General features: G+C 37.1%; 1 protein-coding gene and 1 long non-coding RNA gene across 3 annotated transcripts in view; one reads left to right on the forward strand and one right to left on the reverse strand.

Annotated features, from left to right (window-relative positions):
- The first annotated feature begins 21 nt into the window (after window positions 1-21).
- LOC106488557 (uncharacterized) lies at window positions 22-5,903 on the forward strand. The gene is made up of 4 exons (XR_001293225.2): window positions 22-116; window positions 868-927; window positions 2,342-2,483; window positions 4,736-5,903. It is a non-coding gene; the product is annotated as an uncharacterized lncRNA (long non-coding RNA).
- The window catches only part of FRS2 (fibroblast growth factor receptor substrate 2), a 61,301-nt gene continuing 46,312 nt past the window's right edge, over window positions 3,537-18,525 (reverse strand). For both annotated transcript variants that reach the window (XM_067313503.1, XM_013947419.2), the window contains 4 exons: window positions 17,004-17,190; window positions 13,127-13,285; window positions 12,081-12,244; window positions 3,537-11,237 (listed from right to left, as the gene is read on the reverse strand). In XM_067313503.1, the coding sequence (XP_067169604.1) occupies window positions 10,287-11,237; window positions 12,081-12,244; window positions 13,127-13,285; window positions 17,004-17,190 (1,461 nt within the window). In that variant the 3' untranslated portion in view covers window positions 3,537-10,286. The remainder of the gene's footprint in view (window positions 11,238-12,080; window positions 12,245-13,126; window positions 13,286-17,003; window positions 17,191-18,525) is intronic.

The raw sequence follows: 18,525 nt of genomic DNA on the forward strand, positions 1-18,525 counted from the left end.
AGCGCGCGGCCTTCTGGGAGCCGTCGGCGGCCGTTGGGGAGGCCGTTAGCCCGCTCCGGCGCGGCAGGCAGACGCCCCCAGCCTCGATCCTTTCCAAGCTGGTCGGCAAGAAAAGTGTGAGCCGCCCCTCCGGGATCCCCGCGTCCCTGTTGCTGGGCCCTAGCGCTGCTCTTCCCTGGGCACGGCTTTCTTGCAGCGCTGGGCACGCAGCTGCCACACCTGTCTGGCGCAGAAACATTATTTTAATTAATTAGGGGTTTGCAGGCCCTTTACCTCCTTTCCCATTCTAGGTAGTGCCTTCATTTTTTTACAGCATCACCTCACTGACTTGCGTTCTCCCTGCAGTCCACCACAGCACGCCCCTCCTTCTCCAAAGAGCTGGGACCTGCCAACAATTCCCCAGCATATTTCCTAGAGAAATCTTCCTTCGACCTAAGCAAAGGAGCTTGCAGTTGCTTCAATTAATTTCTGCATTTTTTGGAGGTCAAAAACATTTTAAATCCTGCTCCTAGCCTCTAAGTGTACTTGACAGACAATTCCTGATTTTTGCTCTCTATTCTATCATCTAAAAATAGTGAACAAAATTAGATACAAATCTTTGTTTTGATATTAAAGCACTGATAACTGTTCTCGTTTTGCAGATGTGCAAGATCACATCAAGACACCGTATTCAATCACTGCTTTTTCCACACAAAAAGCTTGTTACCTGGTCATACAAAAAAATTGAATTGGTTTTATATGACTTTTTATTCAAAAATTTGCTCCATCTGTTATTCCTTTTCCCAGCTGCTTAAAAATACCCTGTATATGTATTTGTTCTAGAAATTGAAGTTGCACTACTTATAATTTCCTACTTACCCTTTTTAGGTTTGAAGACCAAACCCTTTAGCGAAGGCATGTCTACCAAGCATAAAAATCTCTTGAGAGGTATTGAAAACTGTTTGTTGTAGATTCAGATTGGCCAGATACAGATAACTATCCCCATGGAGACAGCAAAAGGACACGATTAAAACGCTGCCAAATTCACATCTATCTTTGGTCTTAAGTTTGTCAATACCAGGCTAGGATTTTTCTACCAAAGTTGCTTGGGCTTTTTGTTGTGTTTTCCTCACAGGGTTAGATACGCTTCCCCCTAATCTTGTTCTGAAAACTAGAGTACTAATTAAATTGTAGCATCTTCATTTTTCCTTGTAGTTATGGAGAAAAGTTTTAGCTAAGGCTGATAACCAGACTGAAGCTTCAGCTATTTTTGTCCAGAAATACAGCATTCATAAAGATTTGCACTGAATAAACAATTGGTTTTAATTCATGTTTTCTGCTACTATGGTGTAAGCTAGGGTGTAAATCATGGCCCTATGTTTTTCTGGGAAAAGATATCTTAAAGTGAGCTTGGACAATTAACCCAAGTTTTGTGCCTCAAATTGTCCTGTAAAATAACCAGAGATGAAACAACTAACAGCCTTTAACTAGGAAGATTATTTGCACTTAAGTATTAAAGCAATGGCAAATAATTCCAGCATCAAAGCTGTATGCACTATCTTAGCTCTGCCCATTGGACAGTTACAGCCTTTAGAAGATCAAATACTCAGAAAAACTCACTACACAGAATTTGCAAGTTTGGTTAATACTAAGCTATACGTAGTAAAATTATGATTCATGAAGTGTAAAGTAATGATACCATCACAGGAGGAGCTAAAGAAGCGGCATTAGCCAAAAGAGTTGCTACCTCTCACCTCCAGCTGCTCAGTGAACTTGCCTCAGTTATGCTGACAATTCACACTGTGAATAAACTGTGAATAAACAAAGTGACCCAAGGTATAAGTGCCCCATTTTAATATTTTCACAAAAGCAGGAACTCCTTAAACAGATGCTAATGCTCAACTCCTCATATTGTGGAATTGCTGCTTAACAGCAAAATATACTTTGTAAATTACCTCATCTCCTTCCAGCTGAAGTAACAGCATCTCAGTCCCAAAGACCATTGGACATACCCAACAGCTCAGGGGCGGTTGCTCAGAGAGGAATTCTGATTAAGAGCTCCATGTCCTCCGGACCTACTGATAGTGTGTAATAAAGATTCAGCCCTTATGCTTACTGTTGAGCTATTAACAATGTAGGAGTAACAGAACAGCACCGTTTCCTATTTTCTCCAGGACTAGTAATTCTGACACTGATCACAGAAACTAGTTTGAGGCTTATTTCAATCATTTCAGCCATTTAAACCTTTAGGCAGATAAAAATTTGTGGAAGGAAGAAAAATAGACACTCTCCACCAACTCCGATTCCCAACTGAAAATTTGCAGATATATTAACTGTGATTTATGTATAATGATTTTAACAGGGCAGCTTATATCATTATTGGAAATGCTAATACCGTACACATGCAGTTAGAAGGTTAAGCCTTGGATCCTTAATACCATCTACTCTGAGCAAACTTCAAAATTTTATTGCATAACAAAGCATCATTAGGTCAAGAATGTGAGGTATGTACCTATTTTAATTGAAATTACTGACTGTTTCAATTGCATGATGTTTTAGTTGCAATCATATTGCTAACATTTAATTTTGTAACTGCAAACACTTTACCTACTGTCACACCATAACTGTTACATTAAGCTTTTTGACCAAATGTTACTGGAAAGCTTTCCTGCCATTTGAAATGAAGATATAAAGAAGTAAAGTTCCTACTGAACTCTGAAATCTTGCTAGTATGGAAATAAGCGTGAAAGATTTAGACAGACTCTTAAGCAGCTATTCAGGTTTGGAAGCTGCAAGCTGTTGGCCAGATACAAAAAACTTCTTAAGAACTGAGTTTTCAGACTTCTAAGTTATCTAACCAACATTTTCCAAGAACCACAATGTTGTTTCTTAAGAGGTTCTGAAAACAAAGTATTTCCTGAAATTTCTAAGGTTTTGTTCATTTGTTGCCTAGAAACATCATCTTTATTGAAATTATGCTTTAAAACAGGGACTTAGGAGCGAGAGAGGAAAAAATACTGAATTTTGATAAATCACCACTGTATTCTATAGTCTCCAGAAGAAAATGAAAAGGACTTTTGGAGAGGGCTTCACCTTATTTTCTTACTGCTTTCTTTCTGAATTTATTAATATACTAAAAATTAGAGTTTTGTGAAATCTCTCTTAGTCATTTAATCAACTAAAAAAGGAGTACATTCAATATGACGGCATATAATTCACTAGCCAGTAATCAATAGCAACAGTACACAGAAAAAAAAAAATTCCAACAGTCTATGTACATGAGAAAGATAAGAACAGAACACTGGTAAAAACAAAACAAAAGCTGTGAGAAAGACTTCCAAACGCCAAGTCATCACATTCTATTTCCTTACCACTAATAAAACATCAGTGGCATACAAGGGGAAACAAACAAACAAAACGAAAAATCACACAGAGCTAGATACCCAGAAAAAATGATTTAAGAAAAGCAAAAGGTTTTTTACTAACAAAGTACAATACAGCAACATTGACAATGAACATCCTTCCCATTAGTAAACACTGAAGTAACCCACACGCTATTTTCAATGTAAAATCAATAGTTTATTGCCATGCTACAATTTTTTCTTTTTTTCAAATGAAGTTGGCACTGGTAAAGGGGACAATGTTGTCATAATACATAATACATTTTTTTTAAATGCACATTTGGTAAGCTTTCTCAATAATGAAAGTTTAAAACAAGTGAAATTAATTTTTTTAAGGTTGATTTGGAACAGCATAAAAATACACTCTCTGCATAGCACAGTATCACTTTTGTCATAAAAGAAACAAGGAATGTTTGTAAAAACAAATTAATTCAACAGGGCAAGTTAACTGAAACTTTATAAACAATTTGGCAATGGTACTCCCACTGTTTAGACTTTTTTTTTATATAAAAGAAATAAAAATCTAGAAAGCTACCTTTATACAAAGTTGCTATATTTATGCCTTTAAGTAGGAAAAAACATTTTATAATGCAAATTAGGACATACAATAATCTTACAATATCATACAATGTAATGACAAGAAAGGAACATACAACATAAGATTTTGGCCTTTGTAGAAATGTGTATTTCTGCATTTAATAAATGCATTTGTGGCACACTGGTGACTATTGTATTCTTACTACTATCAGTCAGCTTTCATGCTAGGACTGTATTCCGCTGTCCTGTAATGGCAGGTCTGCAGTTCAGTTAAAAACACAGACAAATGCTTCAGGAGACACAAGGTGATGCTGCAACGGAAGGAGATGTAACATGCAAAAAAGGCAACATGCCTGCTGGTTGAGACATTCTGCATTGTGGGATACCATACACCACTATTTTCTTTCATACTAGAGCACTTCTTATACATTCAGTCATTAAGTACCAAAGTCTTACAAGTGAGAACATCTGCGTTCGGGATTTGGCAAGTTTCCGTGAAAATACAAAGTTAGTACCAAATATATAATATATATAAAATGTGGGTGTATGATATACACATATTCTAATGCAAAAAACTGCATTAATATGGAGTTAAATTTGCCGAGATCCATTCCTAAATAACATAACCATTAAAAATACAGGTGTAATCCTGATCTTTCACACACTTCAGAATCACTTCCTCTTTCATACATAATAGTTAAAGCAATATATATGCAAGTATGACTAAGAAATCAAAATTCACATAGTAATCTGAACTCTGACCACAACAAATAGGATTTTTTCAGTACATGTAATTAAATATATTTATATTTTTACAGTATTTTTAGATCATTCCTGAAGAACTTGACCAACCAGGTCCTCAGGTGTAACAGAGCTGTTATGTCAGCAGAACTCCATCGTGTAGGAACACATCCAATGGCCACTGAAGTCAACGCATACAATTCATTTGGCTTCAAAGGATGCTGCATGAGGCCCAGACAAGCTCTGGAAGGATCGCCCTACTAACAAGAAAGATTCCCTAATGACAAAGCTCCTACCTCAGACTTCCTTTCCTACCACCCAAGGGAAGGATGGGAGCAAGGGACACGCTGGCTCAGGGCAATCTGGGATGTTTGCAGGTGGCGTTGGGAGCAGCTGTGTGCAGCACAGCCCTGGCAGCAGGGAGCGGCAAGGCGAGCTTCACGGCACCTTCATACTAAGGCTTCTCTTCGAAAGCAGAGGAACTGGCCCTCCAAATTCATCGCTCCATCATTCACTCACCACAGGTCTCAGACTGGGACCCCAAGGCATTAAGTACTTTGCAGACACAGAGGAAGACAGTCCCTGTTCTGAAGGGCTCAAGCCTATTTCTTAATCATATATTTTTTTTTACATAATCTCCTTTATATATACACATATTTGCTACATAAAATAGAATTACACCAAAGTAATGGATATATCAGAAGACATCGTCACAATATATGTATATTACCACACTAAATAATTACTAAAACTGCAAGAAAAATTTCAAATGCCCTTTGTAATATATAAAAATATAGACATGTCCAACACTTGTTTCATGAACTTTAAAGGTAACTTTTTATCTTATATTCTATTTCTATCTGTACACCTACATACTTCCAAACAAAATACTGCGTTAATCTGGAGTAAACACCACGTTAGGATAATATCCTAACAAAACATCTGACAGACTTAGTTATACCTTACAGCACAATATTAGAAGGAATAATGCATACATGGTCAGAGTTACAGCTGCTACGGTTTTTTTTTCCTTATTCACTTATCTTGTCCAAAAGAGGAATTGCTAAAGATTGTGAAAGCACCTTAACTCAAGACTTCCTGTCTTTTTAGTATTTATTATGTAAGAAGGACATCAGCAACCCTGACTCCAACTTAACGCAGTTTTTTGTGGTGGAGTTTCTTCTGGATTTTTTTTTTGAATGTATATGGATTTAAAATAAAGTTATCATAAATGAACTTACGTTATATTATGTAAATACTGTTGAATATAAATGCCTGAATTGCTACCTCTAGGGAAGGATGGCAAAGATCTTATAATTAAATTCCAGAAATACCTAGTTCTATCCATCAAACTGGATGACCAAGCTTATTTTGGGTTCTTGCAGGGGAGACTGGGAAACTTCAGATTTAAGTCCACTATTAGCTCCTAGTCAATCACTTTTATCTTATTTGCAGCCATAAATAAATTCTAGTACAGTGCAGAAATGCCATTTCATCACTGATTCCACCTTACATGAAGAAGAAAATACTGCTAAGAAATAAGAGATCCAAATCAGACCCAACATTATATGCTCAAAGTAGTAACTGAAATTAATCAGAACTTGCATTTTTTACTTCACCAACAGTGAATATAGACAATCTGCTCTTTCCTGATTCTGTCTCTTTGTGAACACAGTTACATATAAAACTAAGACAAGTATAGCCAGATTTCGAGCCAATACACACTGGCATAAATCCAACAAAATCAACTGTTGGTCTGTCACCTGCAAAAGAGTAGCCATGTTTTGGACTTTGTACAGCTCAGACCTTCCTGTGGACCTTGTTGCATCCAAATCCTAGTCAGAGGTTTAAACACACAAATATCTAGAAGAAAAAAATCTTAGAAAAAAAAAAAGCATTTTATGATATGAAACGTCTATTTAAACATGTAAGCTTTTCAACCAGGTTTTGTAGACTTAAATAGGACAGGAATAGGGTTTGAATGCACGCCATTACATTCAACACCTATCTTATGCAAAATGTACTGATCAATATACCTGTATAGTTGACATTTTAAAAAAATTACTTGAACAAGAGTGCTCTAAGGACAGTTAAAGTTTTCAGAATGGTCTTTTTTATATTGTTTTATGAAGTCACCGAGAAACACAACAAAATTAAAATTGTACCTCCTCGTGATATCAATTTGAGAAGGAAAATAACACTTTCCTGATATAACTAATGGATTACATTCTCGCCAACAGTATTTCCGATGCAGTTTTTATTATGTACTTTTGGCCACTGCTTCATCTTTATTATTTCTATAAATTGAAAATGAATTTTCTTGTTTAAATGATACTCTAATTTATGTTATATTTATTTTCACAAATCACTGCATTGAAGGAGTATCTACAGTTTAAGGCTTTCCCTCATCTTATGTGCTTGAAGAGTACCAGTCAATTGCATGTTATGGATGAAAAGTGGAACTGAAGGAGATGTTGCCATTTTTGCAGGACACAGTTTATGTAAAATTAACATGTCTCAATTATTAAAGAAAACTGTTACATATTTGTAGCTTTTCACTCTGTACACTTGTGAGCCCAAAATAAATATGATCTAAATACTGTGGAGAGATTTCAGCTGAAAACTGAACCCTAAATCTATAGACAGTAAATCTAACATCACAACCTTTAAAGAGACTGAACTGCAAAAATATTTACCAAGTCTCCAAGGGTAAAGTGCATTGCAACTACATCTACTTCAAGCGGCAGAAAATAAGGAAATGAAAATAACATTAAAGACAGGGAACAGGGACTATGCAGTATTTTTCCAGCTTACACAAAATGAGAAAGCATTATCCCACCTGTAGAATGAAAGAGGGTAAAAAGATATTCCTAGAAAATATGGTGTCAGACTGGTTAACATAATTAAGGCTATAGAAGGTTTTCCCTTAAATTCTGCCTGATGTATTTTCTATTTAGGATACTAACAAAATGCCAGGACTAAGCACTCGGAAATCACAGAAGTTGACATTTCAGTTAGTCCTCAATTCTAGGCACCAGAGTGAGGAAAACACCCCCCTATACACAAAGTATTGTGACTTGCAAACTTGCAACAACATAAAAAAATTACTCAGACCATCCTTTGTATCTGAGACTATTCAGTATAAATGCATAGGACAATGTACTAGAACTAAGGAGGAATATGTTTGTTTGCTGGAATTTCAGCAGGTCACTTACAATCTACCTAAAGTCTCTTCCTCTATTTGTCAATTAAGAATATTACTTCCTGCCTCACAGGTATGTTTTAAGGATCAAATTAACCAATATTTCTGAGACATCCATGCTATACAGATGAGGACCAAATATTTCTAGGCAGCTAGCTAGATCAAACAGTTTTGCCTCAAAACACGTGCTGAAGTGTTAGTATGGCTCACAAATTTAAGTGAGCTATAAACTAGGAACAAGAATCACACCAGTATCATTAATCCACTACATATTTCACAACACTTAGTAATCTCTCTTCAGTAGAGACCAAGACTGGTCTACAGCATAGGATGAGGCAATGGCAAAGATGTGAAGGAGCATTAACACCGCAGACCTGCAAAATGTCTAGCTGTAGCTAGTCTTTACCTTCTTGAGCACCAAGTTCTCCCCAGACGTCAACAAGCCTATCACAATACTATGCATAGGCCAACAGTGAAATCATTGATGAACAGGTTTTTTTATCTCTTAAATTTCTCATAATGGTCTCAATGACTCCCATCTTTTACTCCTGCAAATTGTTCTTTGTGCATCTGGTATTTCAGTACCGTATAGTCTGTAAAGAATAATGAAAAACTTTCAGAGTGAAAAGGTTGCCTGATATTATCCCTTAAAGATGTGACAAGGAACATGTATTTCAGGTGCTGTCACTGTTGCCACTACTAAACTGAGAGAAGACCAAAAAAAAAGTTAACAAGGGAACAGGAATACACTCCAATTTCAAAGACTGGAAATAGTTTTGTTTTTAATAAAACTTCAATTCAAATATTGCATGAAGACCCTTAATTCTTTTTCAGATCCTCCAATGGCTTTTCTTGCACATGTTTTCCTTACACACAGTTCAAGTTTTCTTTTTCTTTCTTTTTTTTTTTTTTTTTTAAATCACACCAGTTCATACAAGTGTCAGTTCCTTTGCAATCACTGGCTCAAGAGTAATCTCTGCTGCTGCTAATAGCCAGGTGCACTGGAAATACTGCCAGAATTCTAAAATTATTCAGAATTTAAAAAAACACAAACAAAAAAAACAACAGCTAAGGGTGCATCTGGCATATTCAACAAATGCATGATACCTGGATGTACCTGTAACACTGAGCAGCTATTATTGTAACCAACTTCACCAACTGCAAAAGGAAAAGAAGTATGCTCATAGCTAATACTACCTTCAGATAATTTACTACATATTCTTCCTAAATTAAAGTATACTATCAACTATGAATGCACATTGTTAGAATGTACGATTTGCTATAAAGAACTATCAAGTCCAGTACCCTGCCTCCCGTGTAATCTGTGTCTGATGCTTCAGAGGAAGACAACAAATGCATAATTAATCCTTCCAGTTGTGCAATACTGCGTGCTGCTGGAGAGCTGGGATATTTCTGTCAGGCATAAAAAAGCAGACCACTGGACAAAGACAACCATTTGACCTTCAAGAGTCTTTCTTTGTCAAATGCAGAGAATAAGACAAACACACAAACAACCCTGAACAATAATTAAAGCTATGTACAAAATTTGACGCTTAAAACAAGACATTATAGGACAGGTAAAAAGAAACATACAACTGCAAAGAAAAGGCAGCACACCAAACTAAGAAACGACGAAAGAGCCTTAATTCATACAGCCAACCTGTGAATTCCTTCACAAAAGACTAATGAGATCAACATTTTGTCAGATTTCACAGGGAACTTGATACACCACTTGAAACTCTCTTCTAGCAAAAGCGACTTAAGGCTGGTTTCAGATGCATTTACAGTTCTGATCAAGCAAGCTTTGATATGACCTCTCAGATATCACACAAGCTAAGAAAACTATTGGGAATTTGAGGCCTTCTTGCCCATGTGGTCTTAAAAAAAACCCCAACAACAACAACAACAACGTGTGGTGTTTACATCCCTTGAGATGAACCAAGATATCTTGTGTAAGTCAAACTGAGTGAATTAATGAATTACATACATTTCATTCTGGAGGAGCCATTTGAATGAAGACTGAATGTAAAGATATGTACCTTGAAAGATTAGGTTTACCTGCTAATAATGCACATATCAAGAGGCTTTTAAAAGTGTTATAAATGCCATTAATGACTACAGGCACCAGACCAGAATATTTATAAATTCAAAACTGGCATGTCACTCAGACTCTAATCAATTTAAAGAGGCACTGTGAAAGGTGGCGATGCTGCTATGCAGTAATTACTACTACCGTAGAATGAAATAGTGTTATTTAAATGAATACTTGCTCTACATTAATTCCCTTTAGTTAGACAAGTACATGAAGTATGCAGAAAAAGTTCTATCAGTCTATAAAAGGCGTTAGTGTTAAGAAATGCAAAGTACTTGCATCTTCAATTTTATAAACTTCACAAAAGGTGCAAATGATTTAATGCTTTCCGGGCTCACATAGGCAGGTCAGTACTGTTATGTCTAGTTTTCCTAGAAGTACCATCATCTCGGGGCAGTGCTTTTTGCAAGCTTGACATAGCAGCAGTTCTTTCAATGTCTATCACAGCATACAGCTCTGTGCGCCTGGTTGGAGTTTGTGGAAGTGGAGTGGTGGGGGTTTTTGGAGTCTGAGGGTTGTCAGAGTCACTACCACCTTCCAAGTCAACCTGTATATAGTTGAGCTGCCTGTGTTCTAAACTTGGACGCCTAATGTCAAAGTTGAAGACCGTTGGGGTACAGTCCCGACGTCGTGTGAATTCTACTTTATGAGCACTTGCTGGTACTGTTACATTCTCTGTATTGACATAATTATGCATGGGATCTAGGTTATTGTGGTAGCCATTCAGAGATGGGGTCTTTGGTCCTAAACTGTCATCTTCATCTCTACTCAGCTTGCGGGCTTCCCAAACAGGAGGCAATGATGGCAAGTTCTCATAGTTCAACAACGCAGTTCTCCTTTGAGCAGAGTTGTTAATGTTCTGGGTATCTGAGGTACTGGTTGATGTCAAACGACCTCTCCTGACCCCTGAGGCACTAGGGATTGATAACCTATTTACATTTTCATATACCAGTTTATTACCAGACAGTGTTTCTCTACGTTCATCACTGTCGTACCCAGTGTCCCATTCAGTGTTGTTTGTGCTGCTGCCGCTAACTTGGTCTCTCCCAAGTTGCTCCAGTTTCTCTCTTTCCATTAACTGCCTTTGAACAGGTGTTGGTCCTAAAACAAACTTGACTCCTTCAGGCTCTAGGAGAACCTGAGCATCTCTGTCATCAGTACACATCTGATCTTCTTTCACTTTATTTGTTTCAGCGTTTGAAAGCTTTGATTCCAGTGGCACATGCACACTTGATCGATTTTTTCTTTCCTCTTGTACCCCAGTAGTGTTGACATAAGTGTGCACCTGAAAGAAGAGGAAAAGAAAAAAAAGGAAATTCAGATGCTAGTTGCATTTCCTTTTTTCTTTTTTTTTAAATTTCATTCCTTCTTACCCCCCCCCCCTTTTTTTTTAAAGGCAGCTAAGAGGCAATTCAATTGCTGTTTTTGACTACTTAATAGATGGTTAAAGAGAAGACAGAACTAGACCCTTTTGAATTTGTCCAGCAAAAGGATAAGGGGCAATGGACGCAAGTTGGAACAGGAAAAAATCTGACTACATATTAGGGAAAAAAGGTTTCCTAGACAAGAGTGGTCAAACACTGGAACACACATCCAGAGACATTACAAAATCTCCTTGCTTGGAGTATTCAGAGCTTGACTGGACAAGGCTCTGAGCAGCCTGCTCTAACTTCAAAATTGGACCCGAGTTTGGTTTTGCTTTGCCAAGGGGCTCTAGAGGTCCCTTCTGACCTAAATTATTCTATAAGTCTACTAATAGAAAGCTTATTTGCAAAGAAGCTTTTTGACTAGGATCTTTAATCATAAAATACAGTTTGTGTGTTTAAAATATAGTTACTGTAATAAAAAGCATTTACATAAATACATAAATATATATTTTATATATAATTTATTTTTATTTTATATGTAAAGAACTTAAAATAGTTACTCCTTCCCAGCAAATTATCCTACAAAGTATAATTTTAAAGTGGCAACGCAAACCCTTTTCTGAGGTAATTAACATACGGAAAAAATACATTACACCTGATACTGAAAAACACAAATGAAAACACAAGCACACAGAACCAGCATAAAAATCTGAACCAATGCTGAACATAAATTACATGAAAGGAAAAAGAAAAATACCCACTTGTTCCTCTGCTACAAGTAAAGGATGCGTTGATTCTTCACCAACAGAGGGGAGGCGTGCACTTCCGACAGAAGGATGCCTGCTGGAAGGATGTGATGAAGCATCTCCAAAAGATGGATATCTGGGATAGCCGTTAGGTAGGCTTTGTGCATTGAACCCAGGAGCTGATTCAAAGAGAAAAGAAGCAAAACCATATTAAAATAGAAACATTTTACTGTATACGAGTAAGATGCTTTATATCATCATCCTCAATTTTCAAAAGAGAAATCAAAATATGTAAAACAGTATTAAATAGTCACAAGGTTCAACTTTGCTGGAGGGAAGGAAAGGCAAGAGCAAACTTCAGAGTAGCCATCCCAGTATTTACTGGGAAACATGTCTGAAGCAACCACTGAAATGTACACGTGTTACAAACCACAGTTTTCCCTATAAACTCCCCATCCGACTTCTTTTTCCACCATTAACGTTTCCCTAAAAAAACGGAACTTATTTACTGAAACTTCTATTTCTCTGAAGTCATCAGTGACCTGGAATTCCAATTGTCAGATATCAAGCCACATCCCTAGGATTACCTGAAATCCCCCAGGAGTTTTGAAGGATTTCATTCTACCTATCCATCTATGCATAGCAAAAGAAGGATGCCAAACCCACTGTAGATGTGGGATGACCATTACATTTTTCGTAACAAAAAGATTGGAGCACTGCCTAACATCATTTCTGAATATTACTAAAATAAAAGTATGGTGATATTTTATAAAGCAATTGAATAAGTATACACTTAAGCAGTGTTCATACGCAAAAACTAAGGTCCCAAAGCTTAGTTTTTAAAGCTGAAGAATTTGACTACAGCAGTTTTTCTCCCAAGATTTCAGATTCTGGAAAGAGAATCCTCAGAAAGTATCTCAAGAGAATGCATTACTGGCAGTAACCCCCCCAGCTGAAAATAGCATTTAATTTGTATTAATTAAGTAATTTAAAAAATCTAATTTAAAACTAACTACCACATTACATTCAGGTATGCCATTTGACAGTAAAACCATACTTACTGGTAGGTGTTCGAGGGGTCCTTGGAGCTTCCAACTCAGTTTGATGATTATTCCTTTCTACTACTGGTTCTTCTACCACATTTATGCTATTATTCTGCATTATCTCTTGCAACATATTAAATAGCTCTTCTGCACGGGCACATTTAAAGGCAAAGATTCCTATAAATACACCAGGAAAAAAAAAATCAAAATCCTTTTAAGAAGAAAAGTGCCTCACAATGTAACTAATTTTTAAAGAACAGAACCGGAATCCACATAATGAATACCTGTTAAAGAAGGAAAACATTAACAAATTTTTTTTGCACCAAAATGCACAAAAATATAGTGAGACCCTTTTAAGTGTTTAGCTGATAGAAGAATAAACTTCCCATGCACCAGAGGTTAAGTTGGAACAGAAAAATTGATTCAGTTATAAAGCAAGCCTTAAATTTGAGTGCTAAATGAGGGGGTAAAAGAAAAAAAGGCAAGATTTTTTTTTTTAAGAGTTGATAAAAAGGAGGCCTGTTAAATTAAAAAAAAAAAAAAACACTAAACAAAACAACTTTGGTGCTACAAGATCATATTCTTAAATCAGATTTCTATTAGATTACCATAAAAGTAAGATACCTGCACATCAGGAAAGAAGGATTTAAACACTGGGTAAGAGCTTAGTTTCTGTAAGAAGATTAAAATGAAAAGCTAGTAAGACAAACTGTGTGAAACAGACAGTAACAAACCAATTGTTTTAGGCTACAGGATAGACACAGAACACAAAGTTAGCAGCAATACCGTGTATTTTGCTTGCGTATTGTGCCACTTTGCCTTGAACAGCAGAGAGCGCCCCAACTTACCCTCACCAGCAAAGTCGCAGCTTTGGATTATTCTTCCATTGAAAGCATTAAGTTAAAGTTGACATGCTTGTTAAACACGGGTGCAGGTGCTCGTTTTTTAAAATGCATATTACAATCTTAAAATACTCTTTAATAAAAACTACCTACCTCTATAACTATTTCTGTAAGTTAATTTGTTAATAGACAGTGACGGCCAGCAATTTTTTTTTAAGGACGCAGAACAGTGAGAGATCAGAACTACCAGAAATGCTCCACACGGCAAAATTTCACAAAAACCAAGCTGGGAACACACCAAGCGGGCAAGAAAGAGGGTTGATGCCCAGCCATGAACATTCATCTGGGACAGTGATTAAGCTTTGCACTCGCAGTGTGGCAGCTGCAGAGCTTTTACTCCTTTCCTCCAACCCACGATCCAGCTGAGTGCAGTAATACTCCAGTTCTAATTCTGCCTGGGTCCAGAATTCACACTGGATATTTAAACTTTAAGGGACAAAATAACTGCACCACCACCAACAAAAACATCCAGGTTTACTAGTTTTAAAAAGCTCCCAATTTGCTTCTGAGAAGTTCAGCTGGCTTTGCACCCTTTGTTAAAAATAAATAAATACATTTAAGAAAGAGCTGTGCTGCCAGATTGCTAATTCCTTAAAATATGAGGTTAATTGAATTAGCAGTGAGAGTGTAAGCAAAAATACCTTGATGAAATCTTGACTTTTTCTTAATTACACTCACATTAAAATCAATACGATCTGTGACTTAGAAAATATGGCAACACAGAGAACCTGGAGGAGTTGCTATGTTGAATTATGTTATCTGTGCTCCCAAAACATGTCCTTAAGGATTTCAAAACCTAGCACAACATTAATATTGTGCCATCAGTGCATTTTGTATCATATGTATTTGAGAGAAAACATGCAACACAAACAAGAATATTGACTAAAGTAAATCAGTAAAAGCTGCTGGGTGACACTCAGTGTATTCTTGAATGAAAAACTGCTCAGTCGTCTCACCAACTAAAGATGAAGCTTTGCGACTGTGGCCACAAGACCTAGCACAGGTCTCGGGAGCAATGCTCCCTTGCAAAACGCAGCAGAGACAACATTTTCTGCCACATTTCTTTTCCCTTTTCTCAATATTCACAGTACTTAATATTACGTAAGGAAAGTGAGAAACAGAAGAGGGAGGAAAGGGTTGCTGCTCACACAGCCTGCTTAATCTTCTCTATTAAAAAAAAAAAAGGCGAGGCAGAGAAGTCAATCAGATTCAATGGAAAATTCTGCATGCTTGCTAATAGGCCAAGAGCAAGAACCTTCAAAATAGTATTTTCAGTTGAATTTCAATAGTTTCTATTTTACACATCTAAAAGAAACATGAATTAAACTTGAAAAATCAATTAAAGTACATTTTCTTTAAAACAGAGTTCATGATTTTCTCTCTAAAAATCCAAAAATTTAATTAGGTATGGAGTATACTGCAAAATTTGAACAGATCTCTCTTTCTCATTGCAGCCATCCCACTAAAATGTGGGGAACACTACGGATGCAGGAGCTGAACCAAGAATGCCTTTCAGACTCTTACTGCCTGCCCTCCCCTCAGCTTGGACAAGGAAGATGACCAAGGTGTGTTTACGGCCAAGTTCTTTCGTGCTTGTGGAGGGTCATGACAGGGTTAAACTGGTGGAAGTTGCAAGTAGCAAGCAACAGGAGCCTCAGACAAACACACCCAAGGACACGGGTGCAGCTGGGAATGACACATCCTGAGAAAGTACAGATAAACCATCAGAAGCCAGTGGGAACCAAGGTTAAGAACAAGACAGCTTTTCTCCACCTAGGAAGCAAACAGCAAAGTACAAGGCACGATCGCTGCGTGCGTGATCAGTGTAATGACTGGCTACCTGTGACATAATCTGCATGATGACTGACTTAGCAAAGTGTATCTGTAAAACCGCTGAGGCAGCTAACTTTTTAGTATAAATATGCTCAGAAATAAACAATAAATGTCTCAGGATGCAAAACCTCCTGAGTCCGTGCATTCATCCGCTACACATGCTCTCGATTTTTTACAGTGAAGTTAAAATACACTGTTAGCATTTACTAGTATTTTTATCAGTAACAAACATTTCGCAGTTGATAAATGTTAACAAACTAAAAATACAGCTTAATTTCACAAAGCATCACTACCTAAGAACTCCTGCTAGACACCACAGCCGCACTGTGACAGGAAGACACAGACTGAGGGCAGCAAGTTACTTTGCTCACACCTCAACCAATACCGCTGTTTCCTCACCGACTGTCGCAGTGAAGAGGGATTAAGAACAACTACATCTTTTCACTAGGAACCAGCCTTGGCCAAGACCAGCCATGATCTGGGAACTGGAAAGGCAACCATCTTTTTCTGATTAACACCACACAGAAAATAACTGAGCATAGCTGGAGCCTGAACATTTCATGCAAAATATGTCAAAATTTAAGTATGATGTTGCCAACATAAGTGAAAATAGTGCTTCTTGCAGGAAAAGGACGACACACAGATGTTACTGAAGACAGTAACAGGGTAGGAATATCGAGGCCATAACAGGGCTCCAGGCTCTCCGGATTCCAAGAATTCTCTATTCTTAGTTTTCTGAGAAGATTCCTCCACACTCCCACGGCTCCATCCAACTCCCCGGTTACACTGTCCCTTCCACCACCCTTCCCCGAAAGCCCAGGAGACTTTTCCTGTCAAAACCACCTTCAAAGTTGACCAGAAGTATTACTATATACAAGCATGAAGTGCTCCAGACCTACAGTGCCAGAAACAGTAAGTCATTCAAATCCTCATTTTATCATAAGAGCAATCCGCTCTTGGACCCTACTCCTAACGCCAGCCGCTCACCAGGACACCATCTGCCCCTCATGGGCTAACTTACTTTTTTCCAAAAACTACACTTATATGAAACTACATCCTTTAAACCCTTGCCAAAGGAAAGGTGAATATTCTCTTTTTTAACTTGTCCTCCAACATCAGGACACTTTTTAAAATGCTTTCTATACAGAAATTCTACATACCTTGTCCAGTTTGACACCTTCGACCACTTTCAAAAGAGAAAAGGTTTGAGTCGTAACCATAGCGACGGAGACAGAGGTAGTGCCATTTTACAGAATCCCTTTTACGGGTGTACAAAATTAGTTCTGTATCCGTAAGTTCCATTATGCCAGAACCCAGTTCATTACCATCATCATCCACGTTAATAACCTATAAAACAGACGTTAAATAGCATTAGATAAGCATTCTTTTGAGCACCAGTACTGCTAATATGATATAGCAGATGGAGTGCATCAATGAAACATTAAGATTATATGAGTTACAATTCATGGGGTAAAAGCTTAAAAAAAAACTCACCAAACCTTCTCCTCCGCTCCTCCCAACCCAGAACTAAAATAATATATATTAAAAGCAGTATGAATAAGACTACAAAATACTATTGCAAAATCTGAGGTGAAATTCAAAGTAAAAAGGATTCATAAATTTAATAAGTATTTTTTAAATAGACTTTATGTACGTATTCTAGCATTTCTGCATGGATGACATACACCTCAAATTATATATTCTTTCAGAGACCTGTTTCTTAAAAATTATTTGCTTTGTCATATAACCCCACTTACAGTTGGGTAAACAAATGAAAAAGGAGAAGGGGCTCCAAGATAAAACTTCCCTCACATACCTGCATAGCCTTGCACTGTGCTGAATTCACCAGACCGTTTTAGATTTTTTTCTGCCTTTTTAACGTCAACAAATAATTCAAATACCTCATGGTTATTTTGTGCAAAATGCATGATGTGTATGAAGTTTAAACTCTTTGTCCTTTTGCTCTTCCACCAGTTGGAGGTCTTCTGCATCCTTTATGGAATTTGGACAATATATATTTTCCCCCATATGTATTTTATCTCACAATCCTGCTTTTAGTGGGTTTCTTCCTTACTCAAAAGAAAGGCTACAAAAATCTTCCTTATGGTATTAATTAATTTTACTCCTTAAAGAGACATTTTCAACTTGAAATCTAGTCAATTAAAAAGAATTAGGAATAGTTTAATCTGCCACTGAAGCCTATGCCAGTTCTCCTCATTTTACAAATTACATGCTTTCATCTTCTCCCCCCTGCTGCTAAATCAGAGACCTGCACAAACAATAGAGAAATTCTACAAGAAGAAAAGTAGGAATTAGCTGCAAGAAGTGATGTCAAATGCATAAAAAACAAGAAAATAGAAAATTATTTTATCCGTCAGCTTTTTATACTGATAGTATTAAACATTTTGAGAAATTCCCATGGTTGGTTTTAAAGCTTAATTGAGCATTCACCCAAGGCAAGGCACGAGTCATTTTTCACTATGGAAGCATTACATTCCTTTGCCAATTCACGGAGACAGTTTGGAGCACAGAAGCAAATCTGATTTGTGTGACTATGCAAAGGTATGTTTCCTTAAAGTCACTAACTTCAGCAGCTCCATGTTAAGCACATGAACAAGTGTTCACAAGCTTGTAAATTTCAAGGATAGATTGTACAGAAGCACATTCATGCACAAAACTCTT

The sequence above is a fragment of the Apteryx mantelli genome, chromosome 1, assembly GCF_036417845.1.
Source record: "Apteryx mantelli isolate bAptMan1 chromosome 1, bAptMan1.hap1, whole genome shotgun sequence".
NCBI classification, from domain to species: Eukaryota; Metazoa; Chordata; class Aves; order Apterygiformes; family Apterygidae; genus Apteryx; species Apteryx mantelli.